Source organism: Micrasema longulum, unplaced genomic scaffold (assembly GCF_059751315.1).
Source record: "Micrasema longulum isolate JH-2025_06_02 unplaced genomic scaffold, ASM5975131v1 h1tg000892l, whole genome shotgun sequence".
Classification (NCBI taxonomy): Eukaryota; Metazoa; Arthropoda; class Insecta; order Trichoptera; family Brachycentridae; genus Micrasema; species Micrasema longulum.
In genome coordinates, this window is record NW_028278083.1 from 140,640 (window position 1) to 163,672 (window position 23,033).

Below are 23,033 nucleotides of genomic sequence, written 5' to 3' on the forward strand. Positions count from 1 at the left end.
TATCTAGTGTTAAAAGTTTTTTGACTGGACTCGTGGAGCAATTCTTTAAGATTCTCTAAGAATTGTAAATAAAATATTGTGTTTTATTAACCAATGGTCATTTACTGGTACTTTGACCCTATGGTTTATTTGGTTTTTTAGTTAGTTTTTTCATTATAAATCACTTTTTTCATTTCTAAGATTTCCAAATTGTCAAATTTAAAATTTTTATTTTCAACATAAAGAACCATTAATCCAGTGTCCATTGAAATTAGATTAAAGTGATTGTGCCATGTGGTGGGTACTCTGTAATTAATATTAATAGGACAGCGGGTTTGAATATTAAATAAATATACAGTCTTCCATCATTCATATACTCATTTTATTTTTTTATTTTTTTATTTTATGAATTTATTGCGACAGGGAGGAAAGTCTAGGTATTTACGGGGCTTATGACCTTCATTGGCTGGTTCAAGTGGCCAACATAAACTTTAACATTAACCTTTATAACTTTGCATCTTTAAACATAGGCAGAATGGCAAATGTTACACGTTGTGTTAGTTACCTTCCTGTTGCTTTAAATTTAGATCTTAAGACTCTCTAGGGATTGAAATCCAGCCTGTCTACAGACATTTGGACATACATAAAGAAATGTTGATTTTTATTTTCTGTTTCCCAAAATGGCCGCCATCTCTTCGACGCTTTTCCCGCGCGTTTCGGGAACAAAAACACAGATGAACAGCATCCCAAAGATACTCACAGCAGAGAAGAAAAAGAAAACTGTATGGTCTCCGAACTCCTAATAAAAAAATAAAATTAATAACTATTTATACTATTATCTTTGTGATCGCAAACACTTTTCAAAATGTTATTAAATATTTGTATATTACCACTTGCCGAACTTCTTAAGTATACCCATTTCGAGACGTAGCTGTCTTTTCGTCCGGACACCAATTAAACTAACATGAAAATGCCACTATACAGCTTCACCATAATTGTTGCACAAAAAAACACCAACGAACTGATTTGAAACTACATACATTAAATAGGTAACCCTGATATGCATTTTTTTAGTTTCATTTATTATCATTTTATTTTCATAAAATTATACAAAAGGATTGCAATGACTGAACTAGGGTTATTTACCCCGTTCTAAGGCAGGCAAAATATTAAAACAATAATCAAAACAAACAAAAAACCAATTGAAAACAATATGTTTTGAAAAGGGTAGTAAACATAATAAAAACATAGTAAAAAAACATATTTACAAAAATAGCAAAAAAAAATATTAATTAGCTTATTAAAAAAACATGGCAAAAAACATATTTCAAAACATAATAAAACAGATATTTTAATAAGCATAGTAGTTAAAAAATGGCATTTTTTTATTTATTGAAATAGTAAAAAAAGCAACGTAAGAAACTTATAATCATACATAGTAAAAAACAAGTATTTATTAGAATAGAAGTAAAAACATAGTAAAAAAACGTATTATTAAAAATAGTAAAAAACGTATAAAAAACACGAAAAAAGCATATTCAAAAACATAGTACAAAACATGGAAAAAAACATATTTAAATACGTAGAAAAAAACATAGGACAAACATTTTTAAAAACGCGATAAAAAACATAGTAAAAAACGCTTTAATAAACATTGTAAAAAAAACATAAAAACACGGTCAAAAACATAATACAAAATATAGTAAAATACATGGGGAAAAAAGCACTAAAAAACCAAGTACAAAGTAATAAAGATCTCAAAAATTCAATAAACAATTCGAATAAGGGCATGTCTTAACCCTCTAACAGCCATCAACCCCTCAGACTCTCCGCGACCAATTTCACTATAGCTTTTATCCTTTGTAAGAGTATTGTGTCTGTGCAAAAGAAGTTCTAACTATTTGTTGGGAAATCAGATCGCTACTGGAACTCCGAGTCTCATAATGATAAGAAACGGATGGGTGTGTTAGTCTGTTAGTGTGAGTGACGCGAGGGTCCTGACGAAGAGACGGGTACGTATCGAAACCGGTAGACATAGAAAATTCTGTATTAACATTTGGTTAGTAACTGTTCCATTTTTTTCTTACCGAATACAGCACGCGACTACATTTTCTCAGTATCAGGCTAAAACGAATCTTTCACATTCTGTCACTACTTCACAATATTGTTTATTGCAACATAAAAAACACACACTTTTATAAGGTGGATAGCATTTCAGCTCTTTGGGTAAAAACCCGGGTTGAGCGGAAATGTTTTATATAAAAAATATATATATATATCATATTTGACTTGTTTATCGCATACTCGTATTATTTGAAATGACAATACTAAATAATTATTGTCATTCCAAATAAAGTGAGAAAAACAAGGATGAAAATAGGCTGAATGCTGTTGAAATGCGATCTCTCAGGAGAATGTGTGGTAAAACATGGCATAACCAAATCCAAAAAAAAAATTTTAAAAAAATCAAAATCACTCGCAAACGAGTGGAGGCGTATAAAAAAAATCCAAAAAATACTGGAAGATGGACGCGTTAAATTTCGGAATAATCGAAATCTGTGTGCGAAGATGTGGCGTTCTATCCTCTCTGCCTACTATATGTTTTTATTAAATTTATGAATAAGAAAAAATGTAGAAAGACACAATGGTATATAGTAGACTTATACAAATACATATAAATAAAAATATACTAATCTAAGTGTGGAGAGAGGAACTAAAAACTTTAATTTGTGTAGTTGACTAACTACAGATCTTAACCGTTTGCATGTTTTCATAACATGAATATTCCACTTAAAAAAGTTATCAATAGTTAAACCTAAATAAACATATTCATTCACAATTTTTAATTTATCGCATAAGCAAGCTCTATCAAAGGTAGAGTTATGAAGGCATTCAAAATTATGAGTTTTTACAATAGGTAACATATTTGTTTTGGCGTGTGGCGATCTAACATGCATTAATTGATTTTTTTTGGCATTTATTAAAAGACCCGCATCATGACACCAAATTCGTAAAATATTAAAGTCATCCTGCAACATTTCAGTACATTTATTAGAAAATGTAAGTTGGTAGTCAGATGGCCAAAGGGAACATCTGTATTTTTTTTAATGTTCAGGAGAGCTGAAATACGTCTCAATTTCAAGACTTTAATCCTAAACTAAAATATTTTAGTGTGGCTTACAATATTTGAGTTTGTCCAAATGTTCATGGACAAAAGACTGGATTTCACCCCCTCGGGGGTCATTAAGATTAACAAATTACAACAGGGGTGGAGAATACCTTAAATAAGCGAATGTGGAAGTCAAGGCAATTACAGGGCTTATGACCTTTTTAAGGACATATAGAAAATTATTATGAAGAAAAGTAGAAAGACACAATGGTATAACGTAGACTTGGTGGGAGTGGAAGCGGGAGAAAGGTGTTTATAATTGAATTGAATTCAGTGATCGTTTGATAGAAGACAACTTGTTATCAAAGAAAAAATCAAGACTAGTATGTTTGTTGGTAGACCTAAGAATTCTGGGCACTTCTGGGAATGAAATCCATAGTTAGTTCTATGGTTATCGGTATGAAAAATTAAGTTTTGTCTGAGGCTTCTTGGAAGAATTAATTTGAGTGAGCTCAGTAGTTCAGACACGTCAAAGAGTGAGTTGAGAGTTTTAAATAGGATTAGTTTTAGGACTAGTCTGACCACACCTTTACGTGAAAAATAGCATTTCAACAGCATTCAACCTACTTTCATAATTATTTCTCAATTCGATACTTCAGTCCCAAACATTAGGGTTGGCACTAGAACATCGAGGACTGCTAGTTTTGCCTCCTGTGACAGAGATATCGTTAATAATTTAAAGCTAAACCGTAATCAAAGACATTACTACATTATCTCTGTTTAAATCACGTCTGAAGAAACATCTCCTTTCTCTTCCTTAATCTCTCCTCCTTTCCTTTTTCCTCTTTCCGCTTTTTTCCTTTTTCCCATTGAGTAATAGTTTTGATTTAAGGTAATTTATAAACAAATACGTTTATTTCTATTTTTATATATTTTTAACTTTTTAATCTTTTTTTTTCCTATTGAATATGTTCTTTAACTTGAATTATAAAAATAAAACTTTTATTTTATTGGTTGGTTGGAAGAAATTGGCATTTGGCAATAAGCCCGCCAATGTACAAATAACATTATGTACAAAAAGTTAAATAAATAAATCAAATAATAATAACTAAAAATATTAGTAAATCGAATAATAATAACTAAAAATAAATTTAAACAATTAAGTGAATTTAATAATAAATATAACAAAGTTTTTACCTCAACAGCTACGCCAAAAAATTGAAGTAAGATAAATGCTGTACTCCAAATAGTAATAGCACATATTGCTCCGGCAACACCACGTGTCTTAAATGCAAAAATGGAAACAATTAAAATTAACCTCAAATATTGTAGATATTTATAATTTTAAAACACCCGTTCGGCTTACCAACATATATTATAATGTCAAGTCATGTTAGGTCTTGCCTGTGCTGGTATTTCGAACGCATGTACAGCGCGCTATAACGCGTATTTGGTACGTAAAACCACACTATACCGCGCAATGATTGCGTTCGAAATATCAGCCGGGTGCTATTCTGAAGCTTATCTACCCACTAAAGCAGCGCTGGCAATTCTACTAGTTTCTAGTTTTGTCCATTGATTAATGACACAAACATGTGCTAAACAATTTCACTTTTAGCTCAATCACAAATAACTATCGACGTGCTAATAAGCGACTTGATAACAATTTCTCACCATGGTTGTTTATCGTATTCGCGATCGCAATGCAATATCGTATAATCCTGCTGCGCAATCACGTATTTGAATTTTACCGGGGTAAATATGGAAAATATTCCAAAACTACTATTTTTATTTATTTATTTACTAATTATTTGTCATGCAATTTATTGCATTTAGCCGGCAGTTGGCAAGCCAAATGTCAAGAAAAGCAGTCGCCACAGTAATTGTAATTTAATTTTCACTTTTTTGTATTCGATACATCTTACTATTTTGCAAATGCAATATATTATATTATTTTTTACAGTGAACGCCGATTTTTCACTAGTAAACTGTATTTATTTACGAGAAAAACCGACACGAGCGTTGATTTAGAGACTACACACGCGTTGACTTATGACTGCGATAACTTAAGCATGTTCATTATTGTTCATTGCGATCGCTGAAATGCTTAGTATGTTTTTAAGCAGGTCGATAGTTATTTGTGATTGAGCTACTTAAATATAGTGTAACGGCTTCAAGAACAAACTCAGCGTTTTCTATTGAATCCAATACAACATGTTATGTCAAACCAACATTATTGCACAGAAAACGTCCATCTAGATAATAGCAACGTTCTGCAGTACATTTACACCATGGGTAAATGAAGAACAAAGGAATGTGGTATATAAAGAGACCATAGGTCGTGGTAACGCCCGGTCAGCCCAGCCAGCCTGAGGAGTCAGCTCAATGCAGTCACTCAGTTCCAAGTTTAAGTGCAGCCAGTTCAACTCTTCATTGCCGTAACACTCGCGCGACATAATTCCAGATTTATTCGCTATGTATTAAATACGCATTAAGCAGCATCTGGTGTCTTCTGTCAATCTCTTACTGGGGTGGGAGGTTTAATAACCCTCAACAATCAAATCCTACAGATTCTACAGAATCTTACAGGAATGTGATATGCGAAACAGTTTTGTAAATAAACCATTTTAAGAGAAGTGTGGCAAAAAACGTTGAAAAATTTCAACGCTTATTAGTTCATGGTTAACCTCTTTGTTCTAATTCTCAAGGCACTCTCTTAATACATATCCACAATTCCTCTTTCTTCTCCAACTCATATAGTGTCCATGCGGCTTGACTGTGGAATCATCTCCCATCCACCATCAAAGATGTTACTACATTATCTCTGTTTAAATCACGTCTGAAGAAACATCTCCTTTCTCTTCCCAAATCTCTCCTCCTTTCGTTTTTCCGCTTTTATCCTTATTCCCATCGAGTAATAGTTTTGATTTAAAATAATTTATGAACAAATACGTTTATTTCTATTTTTATATATCTTTGGCTATTCAATCTTTTTTTTCTATTGAATATGTTCTGTAACTAGAATTATAAAAATAAAACTTTTATTTTATTGGTTGGTTGGAAGAAATTGCCATTTGGCAATAAGCCCGCCAACATACAAATCAAATTATGGACAAAAAGTTAAATAAATAAAAAATCGTGACCACCCCCTTATCCATTTTTTTCTTTAATAACTTTTTTTTGCAGCGAGACTCCTCACAAGTAGCAGTTAAAAAAAATTGTGAAACTGTTTTGTTGATTTATTATTCATAATCAACCGATTTAAGCTCGATGAAGGTTGGCAACAGTGAAAGACTAGTTAATTTGTAAATTATTTTTTTTCGCATTTGACATACTGAAAATTAAGCGTTAAATTATTATGTTATGTTATAACATTATACCCAAAACAATGAATTAGGTTGAATTTACCAAACCGCATTCATTTTTTTAGACCTTGTCTTGTAAGAAAAATAATTCAGCCAGATGAATCGAATCTACGTCAATATAGGTTTCAGCGTTTTTTCTTCACAAAAGCCAACAGATGGAAGAGTTGAAAAAAATTGTATGTTCAAATACAGGGCAGAATGGTGAGGTAAAATGAAACAAACTTAAATCAAAAAATAGAAAAATGTCTAAACTTTGGATTGTTAAATATAGACAAATAGATAATGCATGATCACCTAAGCCTATCAACGATAGGTCATAAGCTTAATGTCATAATCCTTTCTCAAAAAGGTGACGGATACCTTCTATTAAGATATCCGTTAATTTTAATATATTCTTTCATTGATTGAATTCGGTGCTTTTTTAGTGAAATTGGGATATTCTCAAAATATTGCAAAATATGACGCAGTTTATCAAAAATATTACCAAAATCAATAAAAAAACTTCTCGATGAGATTTCCGTCCTTTTGAAGAGTCGTTTTAAGGTCCAGAAGAAGTCATTATCTTTCCAAGGACACAGTTAACCATAGTGTTGAAATATACACATTTTGAAAATATAAACAAACTTTGACTCTTGATTACCTCATCTGTAAAAAGCTCCATAATGGCCACGTATATAATGGATCCCATTCCAGTATAGTAAAAGAATGCTCCAGTTGACAATGCCAATGCTGGTATAAGACCAACAATAGATCCTGGTTCCGCGACAATCATTCCACGAGACTGAAGATACAGAAATGCGCCTAAAATTGCCAATGCTATACCCAAAACAGCACAAGAAGTACACAGGAGAACCTAAAATTTTACACAAACAAATGCATTAGGCATTCAGTTAAAATTTTAACGAAGTTAGTAAAAATCGTAAACAAAATGACAATATTGTTCCTCCAGATAAAATAAGTATATTCATAAATGACAGATGTATCAACCAGATTATAACTACTCACATAATTTGTATGTAATTTAATTTTCCAAAATAAGACAAAATAGGTCAATAAAAAAATATTCAAACGGGTACCAGAGCACTTTATACCAAAAAATGGCCATTTAATTACTGAGTTAATAAAACTCATAAATAATCATCTAAGAGAAATGCGTAAAAAAATCTTTAGGGTAACAGCCAAATTGCAAGAATGTTCGCCAGGAAATATTATAATTCCAAAGCGTTTTTGCTGCTATATAATCAAAACATCGGTTATATGATAATTAATATAATAATTATCATATAACCGATGTTTTGATTATATAGCAGCAATAGTCGTAGTTATGATAACGTAGAATTCATATTTTTATTGTATTCATAAAAAATATTCAATTGATACAGAGCTCAGAACTTATTAAAAACCCCGGCACCGCAAGATCAAAACTTGAAATTCTTCTTCAATTTCTGCACCAACTGCTTGACTGTTTATTCTATATCCGTACTAGAGCATAACGACATCATCATGGACAGATGTCTCCAGAAGAATCTATCACCAACCAGCACTCTTGCCTCCTCCCACGTGAATATCGCTTTCCTTAATGCAACCAAATAAAGCAGAAAGATCGTCACCACCTTATATTTTTCTTTAAGCACTTACTATCAAAACTTGAAAATTTGGTGTTTTAAGTTTTAGTAAGGTGCCAAAATTTATATCCATGTATATATTGGTACTAGTATTATACAAGAGTTGAACAAATTACATTACGTTCAGTAATTAAATGAAATCAGACTTTCTTACTTTTCTTGGTATTCTGTCGGCAATCAAAGGTGGAACCATGCCTCCAGCCACCAATAAACTTCCATACAACAGAGTACCAGTAGTAGGAGATATTCCATCACCAGCTCTGCTAAAGATCCCCCCAGCATAAGAGTGGAAGGCGAAAACACCGCTAAAGCACTGAACTACCAACATGACATTCGCGTAGAATGTCGCTTTTCTGGCTGCAGGGTTTTGACCTGGAATTTAGTTTTGAAATGATAAATATCTAGAAAAACAATCATTAAAAAGAGCAGTAAATATGGATTGCAAAATTGAAGCAGTGATTGTAAATAGTAATACTTCTGTAAGATTTTGTAATATGTTGATAAAGGAAGGTTCTACACCCGTTGGAGATGACAGAAGAAACGATGCTGATGTTCGATGTGTAATTATTACGTGGTGAATATAATACAGGACCTTAAAAATCTAATGTAACTAGATGATATGTACTAAACTGAACTGTTCCCAAGTCCTGTGGTTAGTGTTGCCTACTCAATCCGGGAGGTAAATTAAAAACAACTCAAATGAAATATTAGTTAGTGGATTGGAATAAATGGATGAATGTAACATCTTTTTAATTCTTTCCCACATTCATCACCAGAAAAGGCGGATGAAAAATACGATTCTGTGCGTCTGGACCTCCTGGTCTGTTGTGGTGTAAAAAAATAAACAAAATAAATAAATCACGTACAATAGCGATAAAAACATATGAAATGGATTTAGAAAAACTAATTGTATTCTCAAAATCATTGTGGAAAAATGTTTTATACATAAAATTAAAAAATAAATTATTAGGAAATATGTCCTTACTACATGCAAGACATGTTTGACCTTGACAATTGTGATCTCAAAATTCGTGCCGATTTTCTACATATTTAAATTTAAACGGTCACAAACAAAGTTCGAAATTTACACGAATCGTGACGTATTAGGGGCGTGGCCAATCCAACGGACCGTTTGCGACGGAATTTCAAATTTCAAGTTTAAAAATATTTTTTATGCTTCTAATGAGTAGCAATTTTTTTTTTGTACATGACCGTATTTTATAGACCATTATGATTATAAAATAGTTTTTTAAAAAAAACGTCATACTTAATTCCCTAATTTCAATACCAAACATGTCGCGTTTTTGTGGAGATATATTTTTTTAAAGTTTATTTAAAAACTGCTTTCAGGCGTTGCCTAGTAGGTGATTTAGTTCAGCCGGATGAATCTCACCCACGTGATAAAAGTTTCAGCTCTTTTACTTCACAAAAGTCAACAGATGGAAGAATTGACGAAATGTGTTTTTTTTATTTTATTATTATATGGATGTTCAAACATGGGCAGAATGGTGAATGTTACACAGTGTGTAAAGTGGGCACATAAACCAGCCAATGACAGGTCGCCCTGTAAATGCCTAGACTTCCATATTCTCTTCTCAAAAATGTTTTCCCACTCTATTAAATTAAATTGAAATATAAACAACTCCCTAGGGAGGAAAGCCAGCCAGTCTGCAAGCATTTGGACATACTCAAACATTGTTGAGACATATTTTGTTTAAATTATGAATATTAACATTTTTCCTCGACATCAATTTTGATTTTGAAAATATCAATTCTCGTGTGTCATTTTTCCCTCTTGGAAAAAAATGTAAACTATTTTACATTTTGACATCTGACAAGAATGGCTAAGGATTGGTCCGTTCATATGATCTACGAACCAAATATGATTGGATACAAAAAAGACAACGGTTACATACAAAATTCTTTGATTGAAACTGTTTTAACTGCTCCACCTTGTTCCATCTTCAATCTTTCAAAAGAGCTTTCTGCGAATCCACCCTGGGGTCCTAAAAGCCATTCAAGAACCAGCAATGCTTCCTAAAATATTATCACAAGTAATAAGAACGCTTTTTCTATAACAATATCATTTATCTAGGCCAGTGGTCGGCAAACTTATTAGTCGAAAGAGCCAAAGATCAGCAGGACCATTTGAGAGCCAAATTTATTTTCGTTAAAAAGCGTTTCTTCTTGAAAAACAACGTACCTCATTATGCAGCAGAAGATCTGCGTATTTACCAAAAAAATCTTTAAATTAGCGATGACAAAAAGCCTTAGCAACAATAATGTTGATGATCTTGATTTCTTGACCACTAATTTAAAACATTGCAACTTTTTCTGGGAATGTCTGATTTTTTTTTCTTTTTTATGAATAATGCAATAGCAAACAAGTATCTTATTTCTTTCAAAATATAAACAAATCGTTTTCTCATTACCGTCATACTTTTAGCTCCATCTGCAGTGTTGAAATTGAAGCAATTTTACTGAGTTTCATTTTTTTAGTTTCAGTGCTGCAGAACAGCATTTATTTGACATTTTTAGAAAAATAATACAAGTAGTTACCCACTTAGTCTAAAAACTTTTCGGTGGGACACAATTTTTTAGGATAGGTTTATTTTACGAACTTATATATTATTATACTAAAGAGCCGCGTGTGGCTCGCGCGCCCCGGTTTGCCGACCACTGGTGTAGATTGATCAACAACTTAATGACAAACCTTATCATTTCCATTTAGAACTAAGTAGGCAGGTGATTCTGGCATGAACCACCAAACTGGCAAGAAGATAAGACTTACACAAAGGTAAATAAGGATAACGTAGTCGTAAGAAACCCAGGCTCCCAGCATATAGCCACATAAAATTCCAGATGTATATACTAGCGTCATCAAACTGCCTGAAAAATATTACAAAATGCGTTAAAATTACGATTAATGAATGTTTCATCGAGATGAAATTATTACTTCTAGCCAACGTATCTTTGTTCTACAATGGCAAAAATCGTATCCCAAACCTGGTAACATTTGTTTTTTGTTACTTACAATTTAAAACGTTTGTTCATTTTAGCCTTTTTAGAACAGTGCAGCTATTCAATTAATTTATGTATTTAAATAATCTATTTCATGGAAAGATCCATGCTTGGAATTAACTTAAGCGACAGAATAAGATATGAGAAAATTAGAAACAAAATAGTAGATCGCTTAACAAGATTGAAGTGGCAATGAGCAGGACATGTTGCGAGAAAAGATCCCACAAGATGGACCCCTAAAATTTTAAGATGGAGACCTTGGGAGAATAAGAGAGGCGTTGGAAGACTTCAAAAATGATGGTCCGGCGATATAGCCTCTGTGGGAGGCAAAAATTAGGATATGGAAGGATATGAAAGAAATCTATATCCAGCAATAGAGGATAGAAGGCTGAAGAAGAAAAATAATAATTTAGTATTTTTTGTGTCTTTCAAAAAGTCGTTTTTAAATGCGGATTTATTTATTTTATTTATTCATACAAATCAATTTTATTTATTTAAATATATTACGTATGTTACACATAAAATTGTTTGTTTATGTATGACTGTATGACGACTATTTTCATACTTACTTAAATGGATTTTAATGTGTGTTTATCGATTGTTGTTATTTTGACTGTTTGAAAAGAAGTTTATCTTATTTTTTCAAAAATAATTTCCTTACCATATTTAATTTTGATTTACCTAAAGTGGACTTCAATCTCGGTTCCGCAATTTCATTATTATAAATAGATACTACAGTAATGGATCCCGCAGCTCCGATCCCAGCAAAAAATCTGGCTATCAGAACTGACCACAAATTTTGTGCGGTATACATGATAATCCAATTAACCTGCAAGGAAAAAAAATCTTCAACAAAATACATATTCCTTTCTTCTGAATTAAACCACATCCTCGGAATAGAGAAGATTCAAAATCAATTTTTTGCGATACTTTTATCTTTAAAGAAAAAAAATATCCAATCTTGTATCCATCATTATTTTTAGCAGGGATGCTGGATTATAACACCCTCGAATCTCGTCGTCAAATATTTCTTAAGAAATATTTCTATAAGCTGATTTCTGGAAGTATATACAGGGTGGGCTTTAACTGTGTTCGTGGTTTGTTTCGTCATTTTTTTATTAATACGTAGGGCGGGCGCGGTGCGAAGGGTAGCGTTAGATACGCTATTTTGTGGAATTTTTAGTTGCCATGGAGCCATTCACGGGAAAGCAGCGCGCGCTTTGAATGTATTTATGTTATTTAACTTTTTGTACATAATGTTATTTGTACATTGGTGGGCTTATTGCCAAATGGCAATTTCTTCCAACCAACCAATAAAATAAAAGTTTATTTTTATAATTCAAGTTACAGATTCAATAGAAAAAAATATTAAAAAGCTAAAGATATATAAAAAAAGAAATAAACGTATTTGTTTATAAAGTACCTTAAATCAAAACAATTACTCAATGGGAAAAATGGAAAAAAGAGGAAAGAAGAAAAAGGAAAGGAGGAAAGATTAAGGAAGTAACATCTTTGATGGTGGATGGGAGATGATTCTACAGTCGAGCCGCATGGACAGTATATGAGTTAGAGAAGAAAGAGGAATTGTGGATGGGTATTAAGAGAGTGCCTAGAGAATTAGAACGAAGAGGTAAACCATGAACTGGCAAGCGTTGAAATTTTTCACGCAGGTACATAGGAGCGTTAGGACTATGAAGTACATTGTACAGAAGTGAGAGGGAGTGATAGTCTCTCCGCTGTCTAATTTTGAGCCATTTCAGTTGCCTACGATAGTCAGAAATGTGGTCATATTTCCTAAGACCAAAAATGTACCTTATGCATGTATTCTGAAGTCGTTCAAGTTTATCGAGTTGCTCACAGCTTAAATCAGTCATGGAAACATCAGCGTAATCTAGAATGGGTAGTAGTAATGCTTGTACAAGGGTGCATTTAGTACTAATGGGTAAGAATTTTTGCAACCTTCTTAGTGAGTGTAGACTGAAAAATATTTTGCGGCTTAATTCATTAGTATGAGCACGCCAGCAGATATGTTCATCCATTTGTACCGGGCTCACATGTGGGCTTTACAATAAAAACATAAAAAAACGTTTCATTTTTCTCAATATCTCTTTCAAATTGAAAATACATAAGAAAATTATAGTGTGACATTTGTTGTTTTCCAAAAATTAGGCACATTTATTGTCTTTCCACCAAATTGGTGGATAAAAAATGCACTAATCTTGTTAAAAAAATAGGAAAATGCTTAATTTATCTAATCAAGCATTAAAATTTAACTTGCGGTGTGTATTGAGGAGGAATAAAACACTGATTTGTATTACATGGACGATGAAAATTTATTAAAAGAACAAAATTATTAAAAAAGGAAAAGAGAAAAAAGAAAAATTGTAAAACAAATGATTTAAAAACTAATCGCTAACACCTTTACTATCCACTTCAATGCCGTCTTGCACATCATTATCACTTATTAAATTTTCATAAAATATTTTACTTTCAGGATTTTGTAAATATTTTGTCAATATTATCAAATCGTTTTTTTTTTTTTTTGCGACCTTTATAGGTACCAAGCCAGTGTATGCTGGCTTTAGTGTTATTTGTCGGGGATTTTTGTTTCAGACTGAAAATGAGTCCCATTGACCATAAAGTTTTGCTTGGCAAGAACTTCGTCCCCTCTATCTTTGTCTATTTTGTATTTTCTGATTTTGCTTAACTCAAAGTTTTTTCCAAATCAAGGAATCTTTCATTTCTTAAAAATCCGATGATTCTGGCTTGACTAATTTACTATACGTCAATCCTTTTACTTTGCAAATCTTATTGTTTTATTTTTTACACTCATTAACAACCCTTTTTTTAGGTTTCTGAGATACTTGCACACTCAAAACATCCATTTTAAATTAAACAATTCAGCTTTAGTACAAAATAGCCTTAAATTGAACGTTCACTTTCAAACTGCACACTAAAAATGACAGTTCGAAAGAAAAATGCTCTTTTTAAACAAATCGTGAAGGCCATTTTGTTGTTTTTCCACAAACACGATATTTTTATCTAGGAGTTAGTGGATATTGCCTGTTTTGACCTTATTTATAAACTTGTATCGGAAAGAGGGTAGGCACTAGATAATATTAAGGCAATAAAACAGTTTGATAAAATTTTGGTCATTTGTTGTTTTTCTGCCAAGATCTTCAATCATAGTGTTTGTTTAAATATTAACGGAATGGATTAGAAATGTGTCTTTAGACATGATAAACTAATTAATTGAAAATTCTAACAGTGATGCTGTAGAAACATTTTTTTACTGGATGGCAGAAGATTTCACAGTCAAGCTGATAAAGTAGAAAGAATAAAACTTACAAGGAATGAAAGTGCAACAAGGTATGAAGCAAATTTCCTTCCTTTGACATCAGCCAGTAAACCATGGAAAGGAGAAGACACTAATGCACCCAGGCAAAGAGCCCCCCCAACCCAACCTGAAAAGGTTATATCACGTTTATGAAAGGCATTCTTATTTAAATTAGTTTAATAACTACTTCTAAACTAGATTTTACAAATACATGTCATGAACTTGTTCCAACCGGAAACATAATTAAACAAACCTCAAAGATAACAGAAAATGCACATGAAGAACAGTTGTTAAGCAGTGAATGAGGTATGCTGAAACGTCTCTTCCTTATCTCCCAAGCAGTGGGATTTAAAAAAAAAATCGTCATTTTAAACAAGCATCCCGAAGCGCATACAACACTCAGCCACTATTAATCGTACTGGCGTCAACTTCTTTTCAATAAGTAAGTACTACGCGACCGCAGCGCTGTGATGACTACTATTACTACTACTACTACTACTACCATCACGCCATTTCCCCGTAGGGGTAGGCAGAGATAATGGACCGCCACACACGTCTATCCTGGCATACAATCCTAGCCTCTTCCAGATTTATACATCTTGTCATACATGCCCTTCGGCTCTGTCTGCTTTTGACATGACCAGACTTAAGATTTTGGTTTATTTGATCATGCCACGTCTTCCTTGGTCGTCCTCGTCTAACGTTGCCGTTCATTTTCGCCATATATACTTGTTTTACCATTCTTTCGTCGTACATTCGTTCTACGTGACCAAACCATCTCAGAGACCCTTTCTTAATCTTATCAATTATACTTGTCTCAGATTTACACTCTTGCCTGATTTCATCATTCGTAACCCTGTTATACATTGATTTCCCACACATTCGTCTAAGAGATCGCATTTCAACCGCGTTCACTCGGCTTTCATCCTTCCTCTGCCAGTTCCATATTTCACTTCCATACATAAGTGTTGGGACTAAAACTCCGTTGTGCATTTCCAGTTTAGCTTCGATTGACATATTTTTATTAGAAATTACTGTGCTTAGTGCTCCGTTCATTTTGTTGCCCGCATTCACTCTTCTTTCAACATCTTTTTCTACTCTTTCATCTCTTGAAAACATGCTTCCCAGATACACGAATTCTTCTACTTGCTCGAGACATTCATTGTTTACATTTATTATGCAGTCAGTAACCTCGCTATCCCTTTCAAATACCATCACTTTTGACTTACTTTCGTTCATCGCCAATTCGCTCTCCAGGCATACATCATACATTCTAGAGACTATTTGCTGCAAATCAGCCTTGCTGCTTGCTAACAGAACTGCATCGTCAGCGCTGCGATGCGATGACAAGAAATACAATTGGAACTTTCTTTCTGGATATACCTCGTATATGGAGTCGGTCCAACACAACATCGAGACATTACCACAAAAGAGCAGAACACGACCAGCAGAAGCAAAAACTACGTCCACTTATTAAAATATTAATTATTTAAAAACAAGGGGATATGATAACATGTCTCTACAAGTTTAGTGTTCTTACACAATTGGTATACTGGTCCTGAAATACAGAATGGGATGCACGAACAAATCACAAGGGGTAGAGAGTTACCTATGTTAGACTGTGAAACCGGTCCTTCTGGAAGAATACCATCTTGAAGTTGAAGTACGGCGGCGGAACTCCATCCTACGGAGTGCCCGTACATCATAGCCAACATGCTGCCTAATAGATAATAAAACCGTTTTTAATCAGCTTTTCCAATCGGTTTTTGGAGTGTTTAGCCATCCTTTATAAAATGGCTGCAAAACATATATAGGATCAACAAATTACAACAGGGATGAAGAACACCTTAGAAAAGGGAATATGGAAGTCTAGGCATCTACAGGGCTTATGACCTGTCATTGGCTGGTTTAAGTGGCCACTTCACACACTGTGTAACATTCACCATTTTGCCTATGTTTGAACATCCATATTTCTTCATTTCTTCCATTTTTTTATTTTATTGAAGTTAAAGAGCTGAAACCTTTATTGTTGCGAAGAGATTCATCTGACGTACGGACTGTATGTGAAATTATTTAGTCAGATGAATCTCTTCGCAACAATAAAGGTTCATAATTCGTACATCATAATTTTTTCCTTTCTCGGTATAAAATCTTTAATTTTGTAGATGAGGCTATGTAGTGATGCCATTAATTTAGTGAGTCCGTCTACGTGTTTTGTCCATTTTAATTGTCTGTCCATTGTGAGTCCTAGGTAAGTCACATGTTCTAGTTCTTTAAGAGTTTCGTTTTTTATTTTGATGTTCATGTTATGGTTCTTCTTTTGTGTTTTGAAATGTATTATATTGCATTTCTTGGCATTTAGTGTTAAGAAGTTTTTGTTTGTCCATTTTAATAATTTTTTAATATCTTTCTGAGTCTTTCCATCCCTAGTAAAAATACTTCCCCGATACACAAATTCTTCTACCTAATTCAGTATATCTCCGTTCACCCTGATTTCACATTTGGTTATATTTCCATCCCTTTCAAAAACCATCACTTTCGATTTATCAACATGCATTTGCAAATCGCTTTTCTTGCATACATCGTAGATTTTTATTACCAAGAATTGCAGGTCTTGAACTGATAAGCGTTAAAAAAAATTACGCAGGCATATAGGAGCATTAGGACTATGAAGTACATTTAAAAGAAGTGAGAGGGAGCGATAGTCTCTCCGCTGTCTAATTTTGAGCCATTTCAGTTGCCTACCATAATCAGAAATGTGGTCATATTTCCTTAGACCAAAAATGTACCTTATGCATATATTCTGAAGTCGTTCAAGTTTATCGAGTTGCTCACAGCTTAAATCAGTCATGGAAACATCAGCGTAATCTAGAATGAGTATTAGTAATGCTTGTACAAGGGTGCATTTAGTATTAATGGGTAAGAATTTTCGCAACCTGCTTAGTGAGTGTAGACTGAAAAATATTTTGCGGCTTAATTCATTAGTAGTAAATCAAAATATGAAGTTCTGCAGTAGAAAAAAACAAAGAACTAATTGCATGATGTGATAATGTCTAAGCAAATAGGTAGAGAATGAAAGTTGTGGTAACTTACATGTTATAGCAGCTACGTATTGATGAAAAACGTCTGGTGTTTCTTTTTTATGGATTATTACTGGCACATTATTAAAGTCATCCATACCAAAATGCTATTTTTTGAATACTGAAAAATAAAGATGAGAGCAAAAAATGTCATCTTAATGATTGGTGGTTTAAAGAAACAAATTCTTGAGAAAATGAACTGTAAAGCTAGGGTTTCCTAGGACAGCGGTGCCCGTATTTTTACGGCCGTAGTGAACGGTGATGCAGTGGACAGCCGTCGTAAAGGTGACTAGAGTGTGATTTTCTAGGAAAACGGTGTTATCAACACCATTTAACACCGTTTTCCTAGGAAACCACTCTCTAATCACCTTTACGACGGCTGTCCACTGCATCACCGTTCACTACGGCCGTTAAAATACGGGCACCGCTGTCCTAGGAAACCCTAGCTTAAGTAAGAACATGAGTTGACCAGCGCTATTCCAAACCTGTATACTATGGTTATACAAGATTTAATATTATAATTTTTATTCCACATTATTTTGACAACCAAAAAACTCCGAAAATATTAGTGTTTATATTTATGTTTCTTTTTTTAATTAATGGTATATGTTTTTGCCGGCCTCGTGGTGCAGTGATCAGCGCGTTTGCCTACCATGTAAGAGGTCTCGGTTTTGATTCCCGACGTGGTTGACATGAAATACTTATTTTTGAATGTGTGTTTACACTAGAATATTTCATAGTCCCTGGACTGGTACCTGAAGCGTACACCTGATCAATCATCTTACCTTTATGTTGCAAAAAATATCAAGATACACTGCGATTGATTTACCGATATCATTTGCGATATGTTTTTATTTATATTTATGCTTCAATTTTTGATTTCTAATTCATCCGTTTAATTTTTATTTTTCAATATTATTATTGTCCCGCCTTAGCACAGAAATGTCCTAGCTAGTTAGGACTTAAAACAAAGAACCTTTGTACTTTACAAAACTGTGAAATAAATGAAAATAGCTAAATAAAATATATGGTGTCCAAAACACGTTATTTGTAAGAAGTTTTATCAAAAATACCTCAAGCGACGCGACGTCCTTCATGCATCAATATTTTTGTCTCAAAAAGAATACTTCTGACAGTTAATAATTATTCATTCGATTTACTACGTTAAATCGGTTAAATCAATAAAAATTCACTATGCGTAAGTAAATGACAGAAAAAATATTATTGATATTAATTATTTTACATGTACTTAAGTATTATATATTTTTGATTAGTTTATTTTTTTATGTTTATTATTATGGCCTCACAACGGCACTGCCTAAAAAGCCAAAAGTCATTTGAAATGAATAAATAATTACACTTTTTTATTCTTTTTCAATGGGCTTTATAATATTTTTCATATTATTAGCTTCTAAGTATTATTTATTTTTGATTAGTTTATTTTTTTATGTTTATTATTATGGCCTCACAACGGCACTGCCTAAAAAGCCAAAAGTCATTTGAAATGAATAAATAATTACACTTTTTTATTCTTTTTCAATGGGCTTTATAATATTTTTCATATTATTAGCTTCTAAGTATTATTTATTTTTGATTAGTTTATTTTTTTATGTTTATTATTATGGCCTCACAACGGCACTGCCTAAAAAGCCAAAAGTCATTTGAAATGAATAAATAATTACACTTTTTTATTCTTTTTCAATGGGCTTTATAATATTTTTCATATTATTAGCTTCTAAGTATTATTTATTTTTGATTAGTTTATTTTTTTATGTTTATTATTATGGCCTCACAACGGCACTGCCTAAAAAGCCAAAAGTCATTTGAAATGAATAAATAATTACACTTTTTTATTCTTTTTCAATGGGCTTTATAATATTTTTCATATTATTAGCTTCAGTATTAAGGGAAAAATATCAACGTGCTTGTTAAATAAGTACCTCGATTTTCACTGTTATCAATATGTATATTTTTGGGGTGATACCGTGTACGCTGGATTCGCTTCGATGTTCCGGCTACCATTGCAGGAGCCATCTTCGGGGTAAACTGTGTGTTTTGTAGAAAAAATATGTGTTTATGTACTAGTTACGCCTGCATAACACATTTTCTCCTCTACGGATGCGAATCATGGCACCTCACTGGGGCCCAAAATAGTGAGTTTTGAGAAAAGGGGGCCCAGAAGAATCTTGGGTGTGCGGTGGTTTGATTTTTTTATTTTTATTTTATGAAGGTAAACATGAACAGAAAATATAAAAGGAAAAACTTAAAGAAATTATATAAATTTAAAAATTTTTCTAAACATTGTTAAGAACTAAAAGCATATGTATTTTTCACACAAAATAAATTTACGAAAATTTAAATAGTCCACTGTTAACATAAAATAATAATCAATATAAAGCCTTTTTACATACTTATTTATTTTTTTTTTTTTTATTCATTAAATCATACAATTTTTTTTTGTACTCCCAGGAGTTACAACAAACTCATTTTGGGACAGAAAAATATTTGCACATAGGTATGTTAACAACAATAATATAGCAACAAATAGTAATAAAGTAACAAGTAATAATATGTACATAAAAACTGAAATAAGATAGCAAGCAATACATTATACAAATCATACATCCGCTTGCCATCCTTTAAACAATCCATAAAAAAAATTAAAAATAAAATTGTTATATTTACATTTTAAACGCCTTTTAGGCTTATATCCATCATCATCATTCCCTTTCCACACCTAATGGTGCATAGGGCACTGCATTGTTACACCAATCGCAGCGTATCTCGATCAATTTTGTTACACGAAGGTAAGGTCGCTTACGCTTCAGGTACCAGTACAGGGACTATGAAAATATTCTAGAGTAAAAACACCCTTTTTAATAAATGTTTCACATCAACCATGTCGGGAATCGAACCGGAGACTTCTTGCATGGTAGGCAAATGCGCTGACCATTATGACCACAACAAGGCCGACATATATTAGCCATCGAATGATTCTTTTCTTAAAAGTTATTACAACATTTTATCAACAATATTTTGAGTTTGTCCAAATTTTTGTAGACAAGGACTGGATTCAACATATTACAACAGAGATGAAGAACATTTTAAAGAAGGTAATATAGAAGTCAAGGCATCTACAGGGCTTATGACCTGTCATTGGCTGGTTTAAGTGGCCACTTTACACACTGTGTAACATTCACCATTCTGCCCATATTTGAACAACTATATTACTTAAATTCTTTCATCTGTTGATGTTTGTGGAGTTAAAGAGCTGAAACCTTTATTTATGCGGGTGAGATTCATCTAATTGAATTATATCACCTACATACTAGGCAAAGCCTGAAATTTTTATTTTTCAATTTCTATACTTCTTCATGGACCAGGTGGATTTATCAACAATATTTTGAGTTTGTCTACAAAAATTTGGACAATCTGGTAGGTATTATCAAACCGATATCTTGAGATAATTTTTATCCAAACTTGGTGAGGAATTAAGTAATAAGAGAAGGGACACAGCAAACTCCGGTGACTACTGTCATCAAGCGGAGGCGATACGGTTGGCCTGGCCATATACTGCGGATGCCTCCTGAGAGCCTTAACCACGCTGGCCTACTTTACAAGTCATCAGGTTCTCGACGTCCTGGACGTCCTCTGCCGACTGTTCGTCGGCAGATCATGTCAGAACTACGGGACGCGAACCCGACCTGGGAGGGAGCGCCGGAGCTAGCAGCCGATAGGATGCATGGAGGCTATTTGTGGACACCATATGCTCCAACTAGTGAGCGGACATGGAATGATAATGATGAATAAAAAAAAAAAACAAATTGAAATACACAAACAGTCAAATAACATAAAAAAATATGAGGGGCACAAAAATGACACGGAATGTGCCTACTGTCGACTGCGGAATGTTACAAATAACACATACTTTTTTATACAAAACCTGAGTTTAACCTGAAGATGGCTCCTGCAATGGTATCACCCAAAAAAGAAACATATTGATTAAAAATTACTAGTTTATAAACACATCATTAAAGTCGATATTTTTTTATATATTTTCATAATCAACGGCCGGTCACTTAAACCTGAGACACTTTTGTTTGGATACGAAAAATTACGCAATATCGCAATGTAAATTGTATTTCCATTAATTCCTAACACAAACAGTAAAAACATTAACATTAACATCATTGATTAAGAAAGCAAAACAAAATTATATACATGATTGCTAATAAAGATATAATTCCTACTAACAGGAACAAAAACTGCGAGTTTTTCAGACCTTAGACTTCTTATCTTTTACTCAAATGTTTGCACAAACGAAACACATCGCGAAGTAAATAACCTAAGTTTTATTTTGTATTTTTTATTTATTTATTTATAAATGTACACGCCCTACGGGCTTTTACATTTATTAGAAATACATTTATGTGCAGCAGTGAAACATAAGTATGTATATTTAGTTAAAATTAAAGATAACATAATAAAACCAATTAATATAATAATAAGTATAGTCTCGAGGGGTAGAGACCACTGTTTGAGATTGTTTCGGGAATAAATGCATAACATCGCTGCTGTTTTCATTATTATCCATATACGTATATCGTATATGTGTATGTCATCACTGTCATACGTATTATTTTATAACTTTTGATTCCATTTTCGACATGTATTATAAATTTTTATTATTTTTATTTTTCTACTTTTATTTTGTATATTTTTCTATTATTATTTTGTATATTGTTTTGATTATTTTGCATATTGTTTAGATTACCTGTATATTGTTTTAATATTTTATTTTATTTATTTGGATAACCAACAGCTATAATTACCTCATATTTATACAACAAAACAAATAACAAATAAGCCAATTACAGGTTTTCACAAGTAATATCACAGTAAGTTAAAGAAGATTCTCGAACATAAAATGAAAAGTAATTAAATGTAAATTTAAAAGAAAAGAAAAAATACTACGAGTTATTTCGAAAGCAAACGCCGTACGTCATTAAGATTATTTGCAAATAAATCTACGTTAAATGATTTATTTATTACATTAAAATTATTAAAAGTTTGCCATAAATATGAATTTTGCCTATAATTAGATGAAACAAGAGGTATGTGAAGAAGAGGGTTATTTCTTAAAACTTTGGAAGGAACATTGATAGAAAGTTTGCAAAGTAGTTCAGGACAGTCAATTGAACCAGAGGCAATTTTAAGTAAATAAATAATATCCGCTATTTCACGACGTTTTTGCAGAGGCAGTAGGTGATGTTTTTTTACATATATGAATATACTGGTCAGATTTAAACTCAAGTTTCAACCGGAAACACATGAACTTTGCGATTTTTTTTGAATATTTTCAATGCGTGATATCTGCACATTGTACATAGGATTCCATATTTGTGATGCATATTCTAAGTTGCTTCGCACTAATGTACAGTAAAGGATTTTAAGTGTCTTTGCCATAGTGAACGACGTAGAGCTACGCATAACAAAGCCAAGCGCACGCGATGACTT

General features: G+C 32.7%; 1 protein-coding gene across 8 annotated transcripts; it reads right to left on the bottom strand.

Annotated features, from left to right (window-relative positions):
• Positions 1-339: 339 nt before the first annotated feature.
• On the bottom strand, positions 340-21,795 carry LOC148278334 (facilitated trehalose transporter Tret1-like). Of its 8 annotated transcripts, XM_088231568.1 has the most exons (12): positions 21,738-21,770; positions 18,590-18,708; positions 17,530-17,637; positions 16,046-16,156; positions 14,448-14,563; positions 11,781-11,928; positions 10,792-10,967; positions 9,995-10,115; positions 8,233-8,450; positions 7,094-7,306; positions 4,286-4,372; positions 340-778 (listed from the first exon to the last, which is right to left on the bottom strand). In XM_088231568.1, the coding sequence occupies exons 3-12, from the start codon at positions 17,612-17,614 to the stop codon at positions 641-643; spliced, it is 1,413 nt and encodes a 470-aa protein (XP_088087694.1). In that variant the 5' UTR covers positions 17,615-17,637; positions 18,590-18,708; positions 21,738-21,770; the 3' UTR covers positions 340-640. The 8 variants fall into 8 exon arrangements, with proteins under 8 accessions (XP_088087694.1, XP_088087695.1, XP_088087690.1 ...); XM_088231569.1 differs by lacking the exons at positions 18,590-18,708; positions 21,738-21,770 and adding an exon at positions 21,771-21,795; XM_088231564.1 differs by lacking the exon at positions 18,590-18,708 and having other exon boundaries at positions 21,738-21,795.
• Between the last annotated feature and the right edge of the window lie 1,238 nt (positions 21,796-23,033).

Excerpts from the sequence above, each read along its gene's own strand:
- LOC148278334 (XM_088231569.1), bottom strand. The coding sequence starts at position 17,614 with ATGGATGACTTTAATAATGTGCCAGTAATAATCCATAAAAAAGAAACA. Across the intron at positions 10,968-11,780 it reads GAGATTGAAGTCCACTTTAG|GCAGTTTGATGACGCTAGTA; the intron begins GTAAATCAAAAT and ends AATATTTTTCAG. Across the intron at positions 10,116-10,791 it reads TTCTAAATGGAAATGATAAG|GAAGCATTGCTGGTTCTTGA; the intron begins GTTTGTCATTAA and ends ATAATATTTTAG.